At 45.2% G+C, this 19,706-nt stretch overlaps 1 protein-coding gene across 2 annotated transcripts in view; it reads right to left on the bottom strand.

Annotated features, from left to right (window-relative positions):
• CD82 (CD82 molecule) overlaps window positions 1-19,706 on the bottom strand; it is a 56,726-nt gene that overhangs the window by 23,277 nt on the left and 13,743 nt on the right. For both annotated transcript variants that reach the window (XM_019551986.1, XM_019551987.1), the window contains exon 2: window positions 6,989-7,070. In XM_019551986.1, coding sequence (XP_019407531.1) covers window positions 6,989-7,051 — 63 coding nt within the window. In that variant the 5' untranslated portion in view covers window positions 7,052-7,070. The remainder of the gene's footprint in view (window positions 1-6,988; window positions 7,071-19,706) is intronic.

The raw sequence follows: 19,706 nt of genomic DNA, 5'->3' as shown, positions 1-19,706 counted from the left end.
CTAAAGCTGCTCTAACTATATTCCCAGGAACTGCTGAATTTACAGTTTGAGAAACTGCCTCATGCTTAACCCATGGGTTTATAAAAAATGTTCATCTTGAACAAAACAAGTGATCCTAGCTGCATGTGACAACTCTTTGAAGCACTGACCCCAAGGTGTCATTCAAATTCTGCTGTTGCTGACAAAAGGCCAAGCTCATGCAGAGTAGAGTTCCCGGGAAGCTATCTGGTACAAGGCGCCAGAGCCCTCCAAGGCCCCTGGACACTTTCCCCTTTTCTCTCATCCGCAGCTTATGTTTTGGATCTGCTAGAAAGCACCAAGGAGGGGAGAAGACAACACAGACAGATGTTCTGTGGTGATGGCAGTAGTGACACCCCTTGTGGAAAAGGCCATACAGTCAAATTCACCTGTGCCCCCAGGCCAGATCCTGCAGTGGAATGAGAGTCAGTGCAAAGATCAAACATAGACAGACATCCCTTGTCCTCCACTCCCTACCCCTGCTATGTGCAATAGCTAGGGCTCTGTACCTAGGAATCCGATGGTAGGCCCTGACCCTAGCACTCTGGGAGCCCTGTAGGCCAGGTGAAAATGGCTCAGTGACCAGATATAACCCCCAGGCTATATATGTTTGAAACCCCTGTTTTAGACCAACTGGATCAGTATAGCTTAGCAGTTCTCAATCTTCTTTAAATTGAGGTATTCCTGGAGAGACTTGAGGTGCCCCTCAGATGGTTCCAGCTGTAGTTTTTTTGGGGGTTCCCCCCCCCTCTTCTTCACACTATAGAAGAAATAAAAGCTGGCTCTTTTGCAAAGAGCTCAGAAATCCATAGTTGTGGTATTTCTGTGTGAAATCTTTGTATTTACCTTGCAAGTCATGTTTGCCCCACAACGTTAGCACTGCTAGGTTTGCATCTCCTGGCATGCTTGAAAGGATCTCAGGGCACCCCAGGGTGCTGTGGCACTCTGATGGAAAATAACTAGTATAGCTAATGGAGCAACCCCTTCTAGATGCCTTGGGTTCAGATTGGCATCTTTCCAAGGTGGGAAGACAGGAGGGCAGGAAGAGTCCAGTTCCTGCAACAGGAACTGGAGTTAGATAAAAGCAAGCACTAAGCTTCACATTCATTCCTCGTCTCCTTTCCTGGGCTCTCCCCTCCTCTCCACACTTCCAACATATAGGAGACAGGATTCCAGCATAGTCTGACTGGGACTTGTTTTGGTCCTGGAGGCTAAGTCAGCAGAACACATCTCAATAGTTTAGCAGACCAGAGGCATTGGGCTGGAGAAGGGACCAGCAGCAGCTTTCACAACAGAGTCCCTTATGCTGCAATGACTTTTGGCCTGTCCTTCCGAACCACAGCAGAGCTAATGCCCTGCTCATCACCCAGAACCAAAAAGCTTAGTTAAATGACAGAGCCAAACCCAGTGGAAGATAGCAGTGTCAGGCCTCAACCTCTACTTCCTTCCTCAAGAGTGATAATTACAGGGCTCAGCTCAATGCTATCCAGAAACAGCCATGTTTTGTAGCCAGGTTATTTAGACTCAAAATTCTGCCTAATAGGGAAAGAGTAGGAGGGTGGGTAATTTTCTGCATCACTCTATACAAACATTAGAGGAAAGTACAGCAGGAAGCTGCCTAGCGCTGTGGACTACATTTTCCTTCATCCTCCAACATAGTTCCAGTTGCATCAGACATGCTCTTCCAATAAAACAGATGGGCTAGTCCCTCATTAATTATCATGGGGTCTCAGCCTTTTAGGCCTCCTCATAGCAGAGGCTTCTAATTAAGATTGACGTTCTGGGCCCGCAATGTGGCTAGTCCACCCATTTAAACTGGGCTGTAGGTCCTCATCCTAAAATAATAGTTCAAGCACATTGGAAAAGCAATTTAGCCCTGGACCCTGAAGAGAAGCAGCAGCCGCCTGCTCAGAAGGGTTTAGTTTAAAGATTAGGATTGCTGCCATAGGTGGTTTTTCTTTAAGAAAGATATTCTCTAGTCCCGGATAGCACATACCATGGACCTAGTTAGTTCTCTCATCTCACCACACCATCCCCTCTCTTCCACCTTGGCTTCAGAAACATCAAGATGTGCCTCCTTTAAGCAGGTGGAGGGGTGGATATATAAGCAATTTTCTTTTCTATTTAGATAAGCCTTTCCCTAGAACTAGACACATTAGTGGTCTCTCCAAAACTATTTTCCTTGGCTCAGGTTTCAGTCCTTCCCCCTAACCTAATTGGGGGCTTCCGTAACCAACCCATATCCAAAAAATGGTAGTAGGTGGCCCTCAATGTTTAAATCGAGGGGTATTCAACCTGCACAAATGGCACTTAAGCCCAGGAGGATGCAGGTCTTAATTTGTGGCATGCCTGCCAAGAAGTCTGGACTCACTGGTTTAAATCTATCAGCTCTTAAAATGGACTCAAGAACCCATTTTAGCTAGTGCAGGGACACCAGAAGTTAGAAGTTTTGGTTCTGGGAGCAGAGAAAGAGTCTGGACAAATATTATACTTTGACTTCATCTCTCATACTTATAAGACTATGCAAGCCTTAAAAATGGGATAACTTCATCCAATGTGGCAGAAGCTTACCCCCCAGTAGAATTACTAGTAGAATTCCACCTGCTTAAGCTACACGAGTTTAATTTTTAAACTTAAAATGGGTGGCATTTATTCACATCCATCCCAGGTAGCCACTTGCTAACAGGCTACTTAGGTGGCCAGGCACACTAGCAAGAGTTTATTATGTGTAGCTAAACCCAGGATAGCTGCTCATTTAACTGGATAGCTGCCCAATTGAAAGCTTGAGGCAATCTACCAGCATGCAAGACAGACCAGCACTGATGGCAAACTCCCATACCTACTAATGATCTTGCCCACATGCAAGTTACATCTCATGACTCCATATAAACATCTCGTCTTACCAGCCTGGATTTAAAGGAACAAGTGTTATGACCATGTCGGTTTAAAAGTCCATGCTCACACATTGTCCAAGTTTTTGCTGTTCAGTGAACATTGCCAACTGCCCTGTGTCCCCATCCACACCTTCCCCAGCCCCATCCTACACCTTTGCTACCCAGTTTAAAAAACTTAACTTTGATTCAAGTCTGACCATTTTTTAGTTACCCAATACAGGAATCTCAAGAATAGGGAGCCCCACTGTCAATTGGAGAGTGTGCAGATAGTACACAAAAGCAAGCTAGTAATGCCCAGGACTTGACAGGGAAAAATTCCAGGATGGAGCAGGCCAAAAACATGCCAGACTAAAAAAAATCAGTAACACTGGTTCCTTCTAGTCCAGACCTGTAAGACAGTGTTAAATCACAGGGCCATGAGATGTCCTACCCACATAAGTGTTAGGCTTCTTTGTTGGTATGATAGTTTGTCATCAGTGCTAGTATGTGGAAAGAACAGCCCTAAAAAGACCTCTCAGCTAGAACAGTTCCAGCCAAGCACTTACCCATCTCACCCTGGGCTCAGGGGCAGGCACCAGTCACTCATGCTCAAGTTTCAAGGGGGGGGTGGGGGTGGGGAAACACCTAGTCTTTTTTGAGCTGCATACTAAAAACAACACAAATTCCTCAGCAGCAGCAGCAGCAGCGCAATGCAAGCCTCTGGATAGGGTAGCTATGTGTTGTCCCCTTCCCCCTGCAACTCCTCCCACCAACCAATAAGGAAATCTATAGAGTGCTTCTGTATCACTGGGGTATGCACTTCATTAAAAATAATGTCTTTATACAACTCCTCAGGATCTGGGGGCTTTCCCCTGAAGTAACTGAGCATTTCCTCAGAGGCATGGTGAGCACCAATGGAACTACTCTCCTAAGCACCAAAAGCATTAGATAGCAATGTCAGCAACTTTGACAGATGTCAGTGCAAATATTTGGAACAAAGCAGAAGATTGAATGCTTCTATCCCAATGGGGGATAATTCCTGAATGGCATAGCAGCTTTGGATTCAGTTTTTGCATCCTCTTCACTACAATATAATGAGAAGATTAGGTGACAGCATCTCACATCATAAATGATTGAATCAATGATTAATTAGGGGCAGCACTTCAAGAGATAGGTTGACCCCTTCGGTAGGACTCCGAATTCAAACCGGTTTACTATAGGAAAGGCCGTTTCAAAATTTCTCCCCCAATTTGGTCAGCACAAAATGTCTTGTTCAACCATCACAAGCATTCCCATTCGCCAATGTAGCACTTCAGCCTAGCTGTCTGCTGCAGAGGGGCCAAGCAACTACAGATAATATTTGCTTGGAACAAGATTTGTATCTGAGAAGTAATGTCCAAAGCTGCCCAAAGAACAGCCATCTTCCACCACCTGTAGCCAAGCCAGAAGCCTGTAGCTCCAGCGCGCCTCACTGAAGGAGTTCCAGCATAAAGACTCTTCCCGATGGATTTGTCCAGGCTCTTTCCATACAAAAATGTGGGAAAATGTTTAGCTCAGATTCGGATCAGTCTGATGGAGCTGCTCAACTCTGCCTAACAGCTCAGACAGTTTTCCCTCTGGGACACCTCAAAAAAACCAAACAGGCCTAGCTTCTTGACTAAGAAAAAAGAGGGGAAGCAGTGAAGTACAGAATAAGAAATCCTTCACTTAAAGCTGCTGTAGAGAGGTGGATAAGCGAGGTTATTACAAAAGGCAAGACTATTACAAGATGCTGTAAGATAAATTCTTCTCCTTTCCCTGTTGGATTAGTTTTTTTTTTCTCTGATGTGAACACTCATCATGGCAATTTCATGCAGAGCTCCTGGAGTTCAAGCTATTCAGCAACAAGACATCTCCTCTCGATTACCCCAGTCTTCTTGCTCCTTAGTTTTGTGTTCCAAAAGGAGAAAAACAATGGAAACCAAGACATGAAAGTAGGGTGAGAGAACAACTTCCAATTTCCCTCCGATAAGGGGAGATGGAGTTTGTATATGGAGCATGCTAAAAAAAAAGAATCTTCCAGTTTCTAAGTGGTGACCACCTTGCCACTATAAAATATGGTGCCTCTCACCACTTCATCCTATGATCTGTGGGCTGTTCCCACCCTCACTTAACTGGTGTAATGGAGACAGACTAAAAGTTGCAGGTTACAAGGCCTGGTCCTCTAAACATTAGGGTCTCTCCCCATTCTCTCAGGCCTCTCAGCTCCCCAGATGTTAAGGCAATGGTCAACAACCCCCAGCCCATGTGCCAGAGCATGGTATGCGAGGCCATTTTACTTGGCACATCATAGCCAGCCAGGGCTCTGGCCAGTGACAGCTGCCCAGAGCCCAAGCTGCTTGCAACAGGCAGCCAGGGAGGCTTCAAGCCCTGCTACAAGCAGCTCAAGTGTCCTCGGGAGCAGCAGGTGCCCACAGCCCAGGCCAGCTGCATCTGGGAGGCTGCAAACAGCTGCACGAGGTTTCCCCAGCTTGGCTCTGTGGCCATGGCAGCAGCCGCATGTCCATCCCCAGGCAGATAGTGGGGGAGAGGTCTGAATGAAGGGGAGGGGCAGCACAATGCCAGCCTCTCCCCTCTTTTCCTACACAGATGTGCATGCAGCTGCCACATAACTAGCAATGGTGCTCCAGAGCCTGGTGTAGCTGTTTGCAGCCTGCCCAGAGCCTGGCCTACCTGTAGCAGGCACCTGGGAGGGTGTATACAGCTGCATGGTGCTCTGGACCCCAAGTTTCATGGCTTCAAGCAAGGCTCCAAGTGGATGGTGGGCCAGGGTCATGCTGCCCCAGGTCCCTCCCAGCTGTCTGCCTGGAGTGCACATACAGCTGCCACAGAGCCCACCCAGGGCTCTAGAGTCCAGTGCAGCTGTTTGCCATCTCCCAGCCACCTGTCACAGCCAACCCGAGCTTTGGGCAGCTGCAGCAGGCTCCAGAGCCCTAGCACTGGCTTTGTGCAAGCAACGAGTGTATACACTTCTTGGGATGCAGGGTGGGAGAGGGGCCAAGGCAACATAACTCTCACCCCTCCCCTGCTATCTGCCCAGATGTGCATGTTCAACCACCACCAATGAGGATTGGTGCTCCTCATGGCTCCCCCACCATCCTGCCCCTGGCATGCCAAGTTGAGCCATGGGTCAGGGTTGCAGTGTTTTTGGCATTCTGGTCAAAAATGTTGCCGACCCCCTAGGTTACAGTATGCAAAAATATTACTCAAAAGGGATACAATCACCTTGTCTCTTTCTGGGAAAGTATAAGTGTAATAAAATCCTGAGGTCCCTGAGAACCAATAGGCTGTTATAGATGATCCTGTGTTGACAGGAAAGTGTTCCAGGCAGGCCATAAAAGGACTTTTCTAACCCAAGCTTAAACAATCAGCTCCCTCCACAGCCTTTGCGGCCCTTTAAGGATCTCTCCCATCATGCTTTTAACATTAGTGACCTCTGGTCCTTAGCAACATTTAGCTGGAATGCTGGTCTGAGATGGAAGCAGGGAGGAAAAAAAAAGAGCCAGCACAGCAAGCCAAGGGAAACCAAATCCAGATGTGCCGCTGTTGCAACATCTGGGCCAATTCTCCAGCGCGCTGCATCAGAGAACTGCTTCACACCCTGTACTGTGGGTCTGAAGTAAAGCCGCTCCAGAGATAAGCCTGGAAAGCAGAGCCCGGCAGGCTTCTTTCACCTCTACATATTGTATGAAATTTAGTAAAAGAATCTATTTGATTAACTGAGGAGAAGTGGGAAAAGGAAGGAAATATCAGGTTCCAGCTTTCAAGGCACAAGCTTATTGAGGAGAGGACGACAAATCTCTCAGGGAAAGTCCCCCTCGTTAGATCAGTCTGTGTGAACCAGAACAGGTAGGCACAGCCCAGCCACTAACCTATATGTCAGTGGGGGCTTACATGACTGGGGAAGAGCAGAAGTTGGGCAAGAGACCCAGGTGAATTACAGTATTAGGGTCAGAGACACCGATTTTTCCCTTTGAAGCCCTGTCCACGTATGTCATGTTAGAACCCTTTCTGCACACCCCCCAATCCAGAGTTCTCCCCATCAACAGGATACTTACAAAGAAGAGGAGGTTGAAGAGGAACAGGAAATACTTGGTAACTTTCAGACAGCCTGACCCCATCTTCTTTCACTCACAGGACCTACAAAATAAAGCAACAAGACAAATTACATCAGCATATGGTCTCCTGGCCACTTCAAAGAGGCATCATACATAGTAGTGTCATTTTTGCCAGCTGGGAACAGCCACATACCAGGCCTATAGGAGGACATTGTTTAGGCCAGCTAGTAAGCTGTTCACTCACTTCTGAATCACTGATGGTCAGTCTGGTGGTCCCCCGCAAAGTATCACATCTGATAAAGTTTCCTGAAGGATGACAGAGGGCCTAAGCCAGTTGCAGTGCAATTTCAGGCACAGGCGAGATTTAAACCAGACAGGAGCCTCCCAATTTCCATTTACTTTTTATATTTAAAATTAGGCAGCTAATTACTTCCTCTGCCAGGGAACAAGGCAAGTTTCAAGAGAAGTTTCTCCATCTTTTTCCTCATGTGGGCCCATTTGGCCTCCTTGGTTCCCTAGAATATTCTTCCAACAGACCTAAAGAGTTAGAAAAAGGATGCAGAACCCATAGCCCGTGGGGCTGAGAAGTTACTTTAAAAGCTGGGTTCATTTGACACTCTTCCAAAGTAGTCATCTATAGGAGCTGTAGTTCTGCGATTATGCTGTGCAGGTCAGTTGCTTATGACAAGTTGAAGCAGTTAAGTAGGTAGCAAGTAGAGACTTGTTAAAAACTTATAGCCAGCCTTCCCCCCCCCCCGCCCCAATGTAGAAGTGGAAATGCTAGGATATGAAGACACAGACAGTTTATGGATGTAGATAGTAGTGCAGGCTCCAACACCTGCACCAGCATTAATGATGATTCAGGCCAAGCAAAAATGGGGAGTGCAAGAGATTTTAAGACTTGCATTTGCAAATGCATTCCAGAGAGAACATGACAAGAAATTGTTTCCTAGATTTGATTTAAAATATCTTAGGCAGCATGATTCACTTAACATTTCACCTGCAGGCCAAGCCAGATATTTCAGAGCTACAATGCTCTGCCTCACACCAATGCAGATGCACCATGTGACTTAGCTTTCTGGCCAATTAACATTCCTCACGGGCAGCATCCTAGAAGAGACAGCAGCAAGGTGCTATTTGGGACGGTATATCCACAATGTCTGATGGTAAAAAAGGCTTTATTTGGCAAATGGTTCTGGGTACTACAGGTATCAAAATGTCTGAAACCAAGTGAAAGGAGTTCAGAAGAAACCAGCAAAACTAGTTCAGGGTTCAAGTCAGTTTCCTCCTAAAGAAACAGCTTGGCCAAGTGACAGATTTCAGAAACAATCTTATTTCAGGATGAAGTGGTGAGAGGCACCATATTTTATAGCTCTTTTGATAAACCTACAATCTCCCAGTCCCCCAGATTTCACAGGAAGCTGGCAGCTTCTCAAAATACTTTGTAGTGCTGGCAATTGGCTGATATTAACCCAAACTCTTAAAAGGGGAGGGACACTGTAAAAGGAGGCTTCAGTACTTCCCTCTTGAGGGAGGGCGCAGCCAGCAAGCCCTCCCCTTCCAAGACCTACAGAAAAGGTCAGAGATTCTCAGTACATGGGATGTATGCAGCAAGGATCACTGGAACCTAGCAGGTTCTTCTGTTTCAGTTCAAGGCTTCTCTTTAATCCTATTAAATGCTTAGGTTAAATCTGGAGCCAAACTGGAATACAGATTATACTCCAGCTGGCTTTTGCTATCAATAGTCGTTTCTTGAGTTCAGAGTCCATTCAGTCCCTTTTGAGCTCTTGAAGCTAGCAAACTTGTACCTGCTTTGAGATATTAGACTACGTTTGGTCCTCTGCCCACTGTTGGGTCCTTACTCTCATGTTATAAGCAGAGATTGTATAGGATTCCATAGTGTGAATGCACAAATGGTCAGAGCCCTTTCAGAAGGGGAAGGTGTCTTCAGGGTGGCAGCAGGTACATCTTAATTTTGGTATTTGTTCAGCTGGGATTAAAGTTGCAGCAGGTTTGCTGCATTTGAATTATTTTAACCTCTTCCCCATACAACCCAGATTGGCCATCAGCAAATTGTGGCAGAGACATGGTTTTGATCAACTCTCACATGTGTAGCTGGATAAAAGCTAACTAACAACCTGAAGCAAGTGCAAATCTGGCTGGTACAGGCCACATGCAGGCCTTATGCCATTACGAGATATGGGCAGTTCAAACGTTAATGTTTCAATCACAAGACCCCATGAGATAGGGAGACTTTATAGGATGTGGAACTGTGACATGACAATTACGATAACTCACCCTGAGTACATACAGGCATCTCTGTGGCAGCCAAGAATTTCTCATCTCTCAAGTCCCCACAGAGTGCCGATTGTGATCACATCCCCCCCAGATTGTGATGTACAATAACCTCATTTCCAGTCTCTCAGAAGAATCACCAGGCACTGGGCTCCAATTTGTAATGTCCATAGACACTGCACATCTCATTACCAGCATAGGCTCACTCTACCTTTGGGAAAACACTAGCAAGTTTTGCTCCAGACTACTCGTTTGCATATAAGCCTCAACTGCTTTAGAGTAGAGAAATTTCCCTGCTCCCACCAGAAGCCTGACTATCTAGGTTGGAGTCAACAGAACACATTGTTCTCAATTTATAACTCTGGAGACTAGTTTTCCTTACCCACCCTCCAGAAGTGGGACAGTCTAGCATGCAAGAGAAAAAAGTCCCAAAAAACAAAGTGTCATTCACACAGACCTCTAGCCACTTCTAAGGGAGTTCATCTCTAAGGCTCATTTACTCTAGCAGAGGTCAAGGACACTCATTGCAGCAGGGATTACAGTCCAAGAGGAAGACTGTGAGATGTTCCCTAGACTTTTAGCCCGTGACATTACCATGAGTGCAACATGATTGCTACAAACCCAACAAGTGAACCACATGCACTCTTGCACAAGAAGTCTGTCTCACTGGAGCTGTCAAGCAGCCAGCTGCTCAGACACACTGAAGCTCTGTACATTAAAGGAGATAAGAGACAGTTTAGCTAGCTAAAAAGATAAAATCAGCTACAAGATGCTATGGACTACACTAACAAGATTTTGCCCCAAGTAGTCGACCTCTCCAGGAGCCATTCATCTTGCTCTTTAAAATTCAGTGGATAACCTGCAGTATTCCTGATGTTGGCATTAGGTATTCACATGGCCATTTAGCCAGCCCTAGCGCTCAGGAGAGCCTTCTATTTTGTAGGCACTAACATATATGCACATACTACCAAGGAGTTGAGAAGAGTACTGCAGGCAAACCCTTAAAGAGGTTTGAGCAATAACTTGGCCAAGGTCATACATTAAGCAGCAGTAGTACTAGAGGTGCACAAATAAAAAAGTGGTCTGATATTGGATGGGCACCAATATAAAAGAAAATTGTCTGCATCATAAAAGTCTGCCTGATATGGCCAATAAGTGGCCTGTGCATGTACGCAGCCACAGTGCAACACATAGGTAGGAGGAGCATGCCCAAACAGCATGGAAAGTTGAGTGCAGCTGATAAGTCTGTTGGGCTGGAATGGGGGGAGGGGGGGAGCAGATTAAAAAGGCCCTCCCAGTGGAGGTAGGGAAGGAGTGGGGCTGGGGCAGGGTGGGTGTGGGATGGAGCTGTGGCTCACCCAGGGGTGCAGCTCCCACCACTGCATGCCCCTCATCCGAGAGCCGCTTGTCCAGCAGCTCCCACTGCCATGCCCTGAGATCTGCACAGGACAGACTGGGGCCAGGGGCTGTGCCAGGCTCTTCCTAACATGGGCTGGATTGTGCTCAGGGTGGGCAGCAGCAGTGCTATGAGGGGCTTTGGGGGGGTACAGCCCCACCCCCCCATAACCTCCCTTCCAACACCACTGCACCCACCCCGAGCACAGCCTGGCCCAACCCCCACTGGGAAGACCCCAGCACAGCCCCAGCCCAGCAACAGCTCACTGCACAGATCCAGGGGGCACATGCCTGCCCCTACCCACACCATGCCCTCCCAGGGTGCATGCAGTGGTGAAAGCCACCCCCATTCCCTGGACCCTCCAGACAAGCCACTTGCAGCTGTGTCTTGCACCCTGCCCCACTCCCTCCCCCACCACAGGGGCCTCAATCTGTGCCCTCCCCCCAATCCTTTCCACCAGAGTTACCAGCTAGACACTGCTTTTCACACTGCCAGGCTAGTATCAGAAGTAGGATCAGTATCAGCAGATATGCTTCCTTAAAAAACACAAAAACAAACAAAAACAAAAAAACCAGCCATTGGTATCAGCTCTAAAAATCTCTATTGGCGCACACTTAAGTAGGCCCTTGTTTGAAGCTCTCCCACTCCTAGAGTTTCTTTTTAAAATCATACCAAGCCCACAGCCGCAGCCAAACATTTATCTAAAATTCTGTAACACACAAGGGTTCTCCAATCTTATTAGGCACTTCCTCCTCCCATCTTTGTGCCACACTGCTACAACTTCACAGATCATGAGTTGAGTTCCCCAAGGTGTTTCTCTGGGGAAAAGCCACCAAAATTCCAATCTTCCTCTTACACTAATAAAAAGCAACTCTTCAAAAAGCAGTTTTCTGACCCAGAACAGGTGCTAGCAGGAGAGGCAGCTTTGGGAAAAAAAAAAAATTGGCCTCAGTGTAACAAAAGAACTGGTTTCTGCTTGTACAGACTTCCCCCCCCCCCCCAAACTTGCTTCACAATAGTCTCCCCTCCTGCCAACCTCAAACAAACGAGAGAGAGAGAGAATACACACCACAGCTTTTGACCAATGCATTTTGGTTTCTGAACTTTTAAGGTTCACTGAAGTAATGGTGGAAAGGAAGCCTGAAGTGTGGGGGTTAGCCATTTATTTTTACTAATTAAGAGGGCAGTTTCCCACCCTCTCTTTAAGGACCCCATGAGGTGGGGCCAGGAGTCATTACAGACACAAGACTTGTGAATGCTAGCAATACTGGAATCCAGGAGCAGCACCAATTAAGTTAATCCACTGGGAAGATGACAGACATCACTTATCTGTCCATAAGAATATCCAGTTCCCTCCAAGTCATGTGGCCATAGTTCATAGACTAGCCTCAGGTAAATCCTGAGGCTAGGGAGCTCCAGCACCTTTGGGTTCCCACAGCCTGGTTCCTTTCCCTACATTGAGGGCAAAGCAGCAGTCTGCATAGGCCCAGTAGTAATAGTTATTTGCTGTTCCCCTATTCAACCCTCATCCAGGCTCAGGGGTGCAAAATGTTGGCAACTGTACTGGAAAACACAAAAGACTGGTAGTGTTCCTGCTTTAAGGCTCTAAAACCAACAGCTAGAGCACACGAACAAGGGGCAGCAGAACCAGAAAACCACCCCTCAGTTACATTAAAGGTGAGAAGGCAGCCATGAGATCCTGCTGTACTTCACTCATAATGAGAATCCAGCCTGCTTCCCTGTGCCTACAATGCTGGCTGGAGAAAGGCAGGCAAAAGGTAGCAATAGCAAACTTCTAATTTGTCCTAGCTAATGTTGCCTTTTAGGCAGCTCTTTGTAGCCATGAGTAATTAAGGGGTGAGAGGCTGAGGGCAGAGTCCACACCTCTTATCCATGCCAAACAGCAGGGACCCAGGACGAGAGAAGGGAGTGGCTACCAAACCTTTTTTCTTTTTAAAATAAGAGGTTCCAAATTATCATTCTTGCTTGGAGCAGATGCTTTTAGTCTTCCACCCCTCTGCGCATCTCCTGGGGTATTAAAAAAAAATAAATAAATAATATCGCAGAAAGTTAGAACACGGCACAAAACACTTGGAGCCCTTTCTAGAAGGGATACAGTTCAATGGGGCAGCAGCTAGCATCTTCCACACAAACTGGAACAAGTGAGAACAATTCAAATGCAGCAAGTCAGCTCCAATTTTTAACCCCAGCTAAACAAGTACTAAAATTAAAGATGTACCTGTTGCTGCCCTGACAAAAGCTTCTGAAAGGGCTCCAACAATCCATGTATTCACACCTCTAGAAATTCACCTAGTGAATTTGCTGCTCATTAAAGCATGATTGTACCATTGGGCCAATTCAAGTACACTTGCACCACAGCTCTCATAGCAGACCTCAATCCCTGACAGGAAGACCCATCTCCAGTCCTGAATTTCCCCCATAGCCAGCAAGACTGAAAACGCCTCAGTTCTCATGCTATTTGGAGGGGATCACTGTAGGGCAACTAAAAGTAACAACATTCATGCACAGCTACATGCTGTTAATGGGTTTGTCCCAGCTGATCCCACTAAAGGCCACAAATTCAGAATTTAAAAAGAAGATCACACACACACAAAGTATCTTAATCTAGATTGTGGAAGGCATGGTCTGCCACCAGAACAGGGAGAAATCAAAATAGTACAGAAGTTGGTTAGACAGGGCTAGTTTCAGCCATACCAAAGCCCTGGGAGATCATGGGAGAGGGGGAAAAAAAAAAAAAAGCATTCCCCTCCCCCCCTCCATTTGGTCTTCGACTTCTATAAATAAAGCAGAGAAGTTTGCCCATCTGGCAGTCAGAAAGTAACTTCTGCTATGATGACTTATGCCCATGGTGCTGGTGCCCACACCAGACTCATTGGATGAGGAGTCCATAGTTTGATCCAGTGCTACCAGATAGGCAGATCTTCCATAGACTCCAGATTAAGTTACTGACCCTATACAACTAGCACAGTAGTTTCCACTTCGCTTCCCAAGTCAGAACATGGCAGCACTTCTCTTTTAAAAAGTACCTGGTCGTGGTAGGCTGTACAGAATTGCTTCCTTCTATGCTATTCCTGGTCTTGGTTTAAGTCTCTAAAGCTTCCTGTGACATTTTTGCCATCTTTTCTTCCTCTATGCTGCCACAGTTACTGACAACTACTTGATAAATCCAGGATTAAAACCCGGAGAAGGGCATTTTTATTGGAGCAACCCCAACTCTAGGTTCCCTTCTATATGACAGGCCTTACAGTTCTGCTCATGGTCCTCCAAGCTGCATGAAAGACAGCAGATCAAGATAGGAAATAAGCTCCTAGCTCTTCATTCTCATCCATACAAGACCTTTAACATGGATGTATATTGTGTTTGGAGCCTCTGTGGATGCCTAATACTTTTAGTAAACAGTAAGTCACACCTCTCAGAAACAAGTGCTCACTTTAGTCCCACACAAACTGCCTTAAAAAGGTACCAAATCTTAAAAATCCAAATCTTAGCTTAGGCTATAGTTCCATAAGAAGCTAAGTCTGGGGTTCACTCAAACTCTGCTTTAAAAGCTTCCCATTGCAAATATGAATTTATTTCCACCTAGGAGAATGCAAACACTAAAATTTCTCCTATGCCTGAGGAAGGATAAGCATGCTGAAAAGCTTACAAATAAAAGAGAGTGTTTTTGCAAATATCTAGTTGGTCTAATAAGAGATAAAATAAATAAATAATCTCTACCACAAGTTCTGAGTTCACTGCAAATCCAATATCCATATGTATGAGAGAAGGCAGCAATGGAAGCAATTCAGCATGACGCTGCCTGTAACCCAGGAAAGGGACCCCCTTTTTCCAGGGACATTATTAGAAGGAAAACTGTTTGCTTTAGAGCTGCAGAAGTAGCAGCTTTGGGCAAAATTGGCCAAATGAGGCAGTGTCAGGAAGTTGCAGTTTCTCTTAATAGCACTTGCTAATAAAGAGAAGAAAGGAGACTAAAAAAAAAAAGTCAATGTTAGCAAGTGAGCAGAAAAACAAACTACATGCCACACCTGCTAGGGTGCACTCCATTTACAATCACATCCAAGGCTTCTGACTGTTGGGTAATGACTTGAGTGCATCTGGGAAATGCAGAAGTAACATACCCAGAAACAGTTTGCTGCCTCCAAGAGGTGAGGAAGTGCCCGTTGAGCCGGATCCTAAAACAGTTGTGATGACACCAAAATAGCCTTTCCAAAAAGACCAAAACCCTAAAGACCAAAAAAATAAAAACAGACCCACAACCAAACAACCCCCCCAAACACCACAAAAACCCTGAAAACAAAACAAAAAACTACTCACAAAACTAAAACAAAAAAAACAACCAACCAAAAAAAAAAACAACCCACCACCCACACTCCAGAACATGAAAGTGGAGCAGGAAGTTTTCTTGACAAACTTTAGCTTCTTCCTCAAGGAGAATGTCCCTTCTGAAGTACCCAACCCATCAAGAAAATCTGAAGGAGGAAGCTGGTCATCTTAAATTTTCAAGACACCACTCTTGACTCTGACCCCAGACTTGGCTGCCTGCCAAAGCCACTATTGTGAATACAGATTGGTGTGCGTTACCTGGTTATCGTCAGTGGCAAGACTTCTGTTCAGAGTAAGAGGTAGATTGCCATCAACCAGAAAGTGAAACCAACAGGTATTTAAGCGATTGTGATGTGTATTCCGAGAAGACTGATCTATTTACTAAGCAACTGCATCTAGGTCAGCTGTCAGAGGGGCAAGGAGCTTCCAAGCAAAACAAGAATGTAGTAAAAAGCTTCTAGCCTCATCTTGGAGCATATTTACACTACGAACAGGTAGTACAATTGCAGCAGCAAGGTGTTCCCAGCAGTACCCTGGATAAAAATAAGAAGTTAGTGGCATAGGTTTCTGAGCAACCTGTACAAGTGAACCTTCCACTGTCCCACACTGTTGCTACTCCACTATTGTTACCCAATTTAGCCAAATTAAAGAAAACTAGTGAGACATGCCTACAAGTGCTGCAGAGGTCCCCTTTGTGACCCTGGATATTGAGAGGAAATACTGAAATGAAGAAGTCAACTTGTTCAATTTAACTAGTAATGGTCTCAGGAGCAACACTAGAAAATTAAAACTGGTTCCTGCAACTGAGAAGACTGCAGGTTATTAAAACTGAGTAGACAGCATAGAAGCATCCAAGATACTGTGCACTAAAAGAAAGCTGTTAGGACTCAAAGTTTCCCTTGCTTGTTCTTATAAAAACAGTAGCAGGCCTGGCATTTTAAATGAAAGTAGTTTCTCTCTAACACAGATGCCTCATAATGGTTATTACACCAAGTTAATAACAAATCACAGAATCAAAAAGGTAGATGGAGCTGTGCCATGAAGACTTTGGAACTAAGAAAGCAAACTCTGCACTCTAGCACAGAGGCATAAAGCTGGAAAGGCACCCAGGGCAGCAGCCACATAATGCAGCAGCCAGAAGCTGCCCTGCCCTGTATCACAATTGTGATTATAGCTGAAGCCATGTCCTTTCTTTTCCTTCTTCCCACCCTATTTTTGCCACTAATCTAGAGGCATACTTACTGAACACAGAGGGAGAGAATCAATTAAAAATTATCTGAACACGACACTTATGTTAAGCTAATATTGTACAGCATAACCCTCATAAGAAATTTGCAGGAGAAAGTTCATTAAAAAGAGCACTGGAATAGTTACAGCCATGATGGTATAGGAAATACACAAACAGCAAGGATTTTGTGGGTGATCTCTTTTAGCAGACTAACTGCACAGTTAGGAAAGGCTTAGACAAGCTTTTGAATTAAGCGCATTAAGAAGAAAGAATTGGTCAAAAGAATCCCTGCCCCTGTCATTCGAAGAGGTTGTTTCAATATGCTATATTAAGAAAAAGAAAATAGTTCTTGCTTTTGGGGTTGTTAAAAGTGGTGTGTGCGTGTGCTAAGCTGCGTTAGCATAAGTAATGTTTTTGATTCTTAGAGCTGGAAAGCTCAGAGGCAAGCAACAGTTTCTATATTTGTCTTTGACTATGCTACACTTAGTTTTACGTTTCCCCTTGTACATTCTATCAGGGTTTTTTTATCCAATAGAAAATCTTTCCACACAGCAAGAAATAAAAACCACATGTGTCAGGGGACCTCAGAAGCAGCTGCAGCACCCAGGACTAACTTTAAAAAAAGCTACAAGCCTTGTTCTGTGGAATAGAATTTTTACTTTATGTACTGGTGTGATGCTATTAGGGCTCCCAAGACTGATCGTAAGGGTTTAAATACAGTTTAAAAAGAAACTATTCTAAATGCATGACTGTATAGGTTCTTTGGGTGAATCTGATATCTTTTGTTAGACCAAATTAAATAAATTGGAAGAAAATTCTTAGCAAGCTTTGGGGTTTAGAAACCCTTCAATCAGGCTAAGGAAGCATCTGCAGGTGGTGTGTGCTCTTCCTGGATGGAAGGAATAGTAAAGACACCAGAGGCTGGGCTGGTATGCATGCAAGACAGTCAGTCAGTGAAGATATAAATCGAAAAAACTTAGTGGGCGAGTACCCAGACCTCCTTTATTTGAGAGGATCCTTCAGCTGGAATTAACTGGTTGACATCTAAAAGGTCACCAAGTTCAGGGTGCAAATTAAAGGAGGAGCTTGGGGAGGGTGTGAGCCCCCACCTAAGAGACAAGCCACCCTGTAAGATTTGAAAATCATAACCTGAGGGGGTCTCCAAATCAGACTACTCCTTCACTGAGGTGGAAGTGTCAATGAACTGGTTTAATTTGTTTTATAGACCACCCCTCCCTGCCACAAGAGTCTAAGTGTAATTTGAACCCTGACCAAGTTCCACATGCTAGAAATCTTTCTTAGACTCATTTAATTCCCTACTTCCCTCCCAAAAATAATTTTAGAAGTCCAGCAGTCCCTAAACAGGAAGGAAGCAAGTTGAGAGTATACAAATCTGTGGACTTTTTGCTAATGTAACAGATTTTAAGAATGGCTTTCAGTGGTAGGGGGCGGCAGCAGCAGCAGGGGACACTCCTCTCCTAGTCTCTTGTGGAAATAGCACCCCCCCCCCCAAGAAGTAGGCCCTGCCTTCTCCCATCCATGGAAGGAGCATGTCAAAAGGACTCTCCACCCTTAGGTTCTTTTTAAACACCAATTAAGAATGAAATGCACTTAATGTCCCAAAAGAGGGAAGTAGTCAGCTGATAGACAAGAAACTGAAATTACTTCTATTAACAGATTTCTTAGTTTGAGAAGTGGTGTCTAACAAATTAGGACCTTGCCCCAGGATGTCCAATGGTATCTCTAGAAATCTGAAAAAGGTGGGGTAGTAGGGGCTTGATAGAAAAATTCTCCCCACCAGCTTAGTCTTCCATTAGAAATGCTAATGCACACGTTTCTTTTTAGAAACTAAAAGACTTGCTCATGGGATTTCCCTGCACCAAGTCTAAAGATGGCCCAGGTTCGTGGCCATGAGCTTTTCCTGATCTCAGGCATTTAAGAAGTGTCCCATAAAGTTGGCGTCGTTCTGCTGCTCTGAACGACACAAACTGTAGTCCCCAAACTATGTACAGTCCAAACTGGAGACTGGAAATAGGACATTGATAGCACATCTTTCAGGAAGCCCTTGGAAGACAAAAGGAGAGCACTGCTCTTCATTAATCCAGAACGGACCTGGGCTTAGAGGGCCCCATCTCTGGGCTGAAGAGCAAGACCAAGGCCCCTGACCTTAAATCACTTAAACTCATGTTTTGCTTTGAACAAGTATCCTGGCACACTTCTCACCATTTGTCTGCCTACATTCTCTAGTAGATTAAAAGTATTACTCCTTCCATGCTAACCTGCTAGGCTTTCTTCTGTCACAGAGAACAGATACCAAGATTTAGCAACAATATGAGTACTGTCAGGAGAAGATGGCCCTTTCAACACAAATTTTAGTACAGGCAACACTTTAGTCTGGGGAAGCCACCCCATTGCTGGCTCTGTACTTTAGTGTCAGCACAGGGCATGACTCCAGCTTCAAGGACAAAGAGCCAGGTCAGCACAGAAAGCCTGGGGCCCATGAGAAAGAAATATGCCTGCTTCCAGAAACAATACATTAGAAGCTTCCTATTCAATGGCTACAACATCAAGTGATCCCTCCTAAACAGATGCAGCAGGATCTGAGGAAGAGTGCATGGCCTAGCAGCCAGTGAATCGGCAAGACTATAGTTTAAAGTTTTCTACAAGTACAACGGAACCTTGCTTTATATAAAGGAGCAATTCTGAAAGCCTTTAGCCACAGGGCTACCTGGGCCACTAAGCCACAGACCTCAGAAGCATCTCAGAAGGAGGTACAGCAGGGTTCACAACCCTTGTGCTAATTTTAGCCTCATGTTCACAAGTCAGTCATGGGAACTGTGACAGACTCAGGATGATGCATATATTCCCCAGTGCTTTGGGAAGGACAAGGTGTTAGATGTAGCCAGCAGCCTTTGTTAACAAGAGAACTTAGAAAAAAGCCAAGATTTTTAAAAAAAGAGACCATTTTCCCTGCAAGCACCCATCCCCTCTAAAACGGTATAGTCTCAAGAACAAGAACTTTTAGCCCCTAGAGCATAGACATCCCCTTTCTTGCTCAAGAACTCCATTTCCCCAATCCCTCTTCTCTAGAGATACTGCCCTGTCATAGGCAAGACAATATTGGCAGCCGCTCCCATCTAGCCAATCCATCCAGCATACAGAATGCTTTTGGGTCCTTCAAAATCTGACAAGCAAAGCCACAGCATGTTTCCATTCTGCTTGGTTGTGAGCCTTCCCCACTAGGGTTTCCTATGACAGCTGTTTGACGTGGCATTTTTTTTTTTTTTTTTTTTTAAAAGGAACAAAAGACTTGATCATGGGATTTCCCCAGACTAAGACTAAGAACTGGGCCAGGTTCCAGACCATGAGCCACTGTGTCATTTCTAATGGTGAAACAGTGCCATAAATCACATTAACCCCAGGAACACTGCTACACATAAGGCTTACTTAGTAAC

Source organism: Crocodylus porosus, unplaced genomic scaffold (assembly GCF_001723895.1).
Source record: "Crocodylus porosus isolate Cpor-Errol unplaced genomic scaffold, CroPor_comp1, whole genome shotgun sequence".
Taxonomy (NCBI): domain Eukaryota; kingdom Metazoa; phylum Chordata; order Crocodylia; family Crocodylidae; genus Crocodylus; species Crocodylus porosus.
Note: the sequence above shows the minus strand (reverse complement) of the source record. Positions and strands in the feature narration are given on the sequence as shown.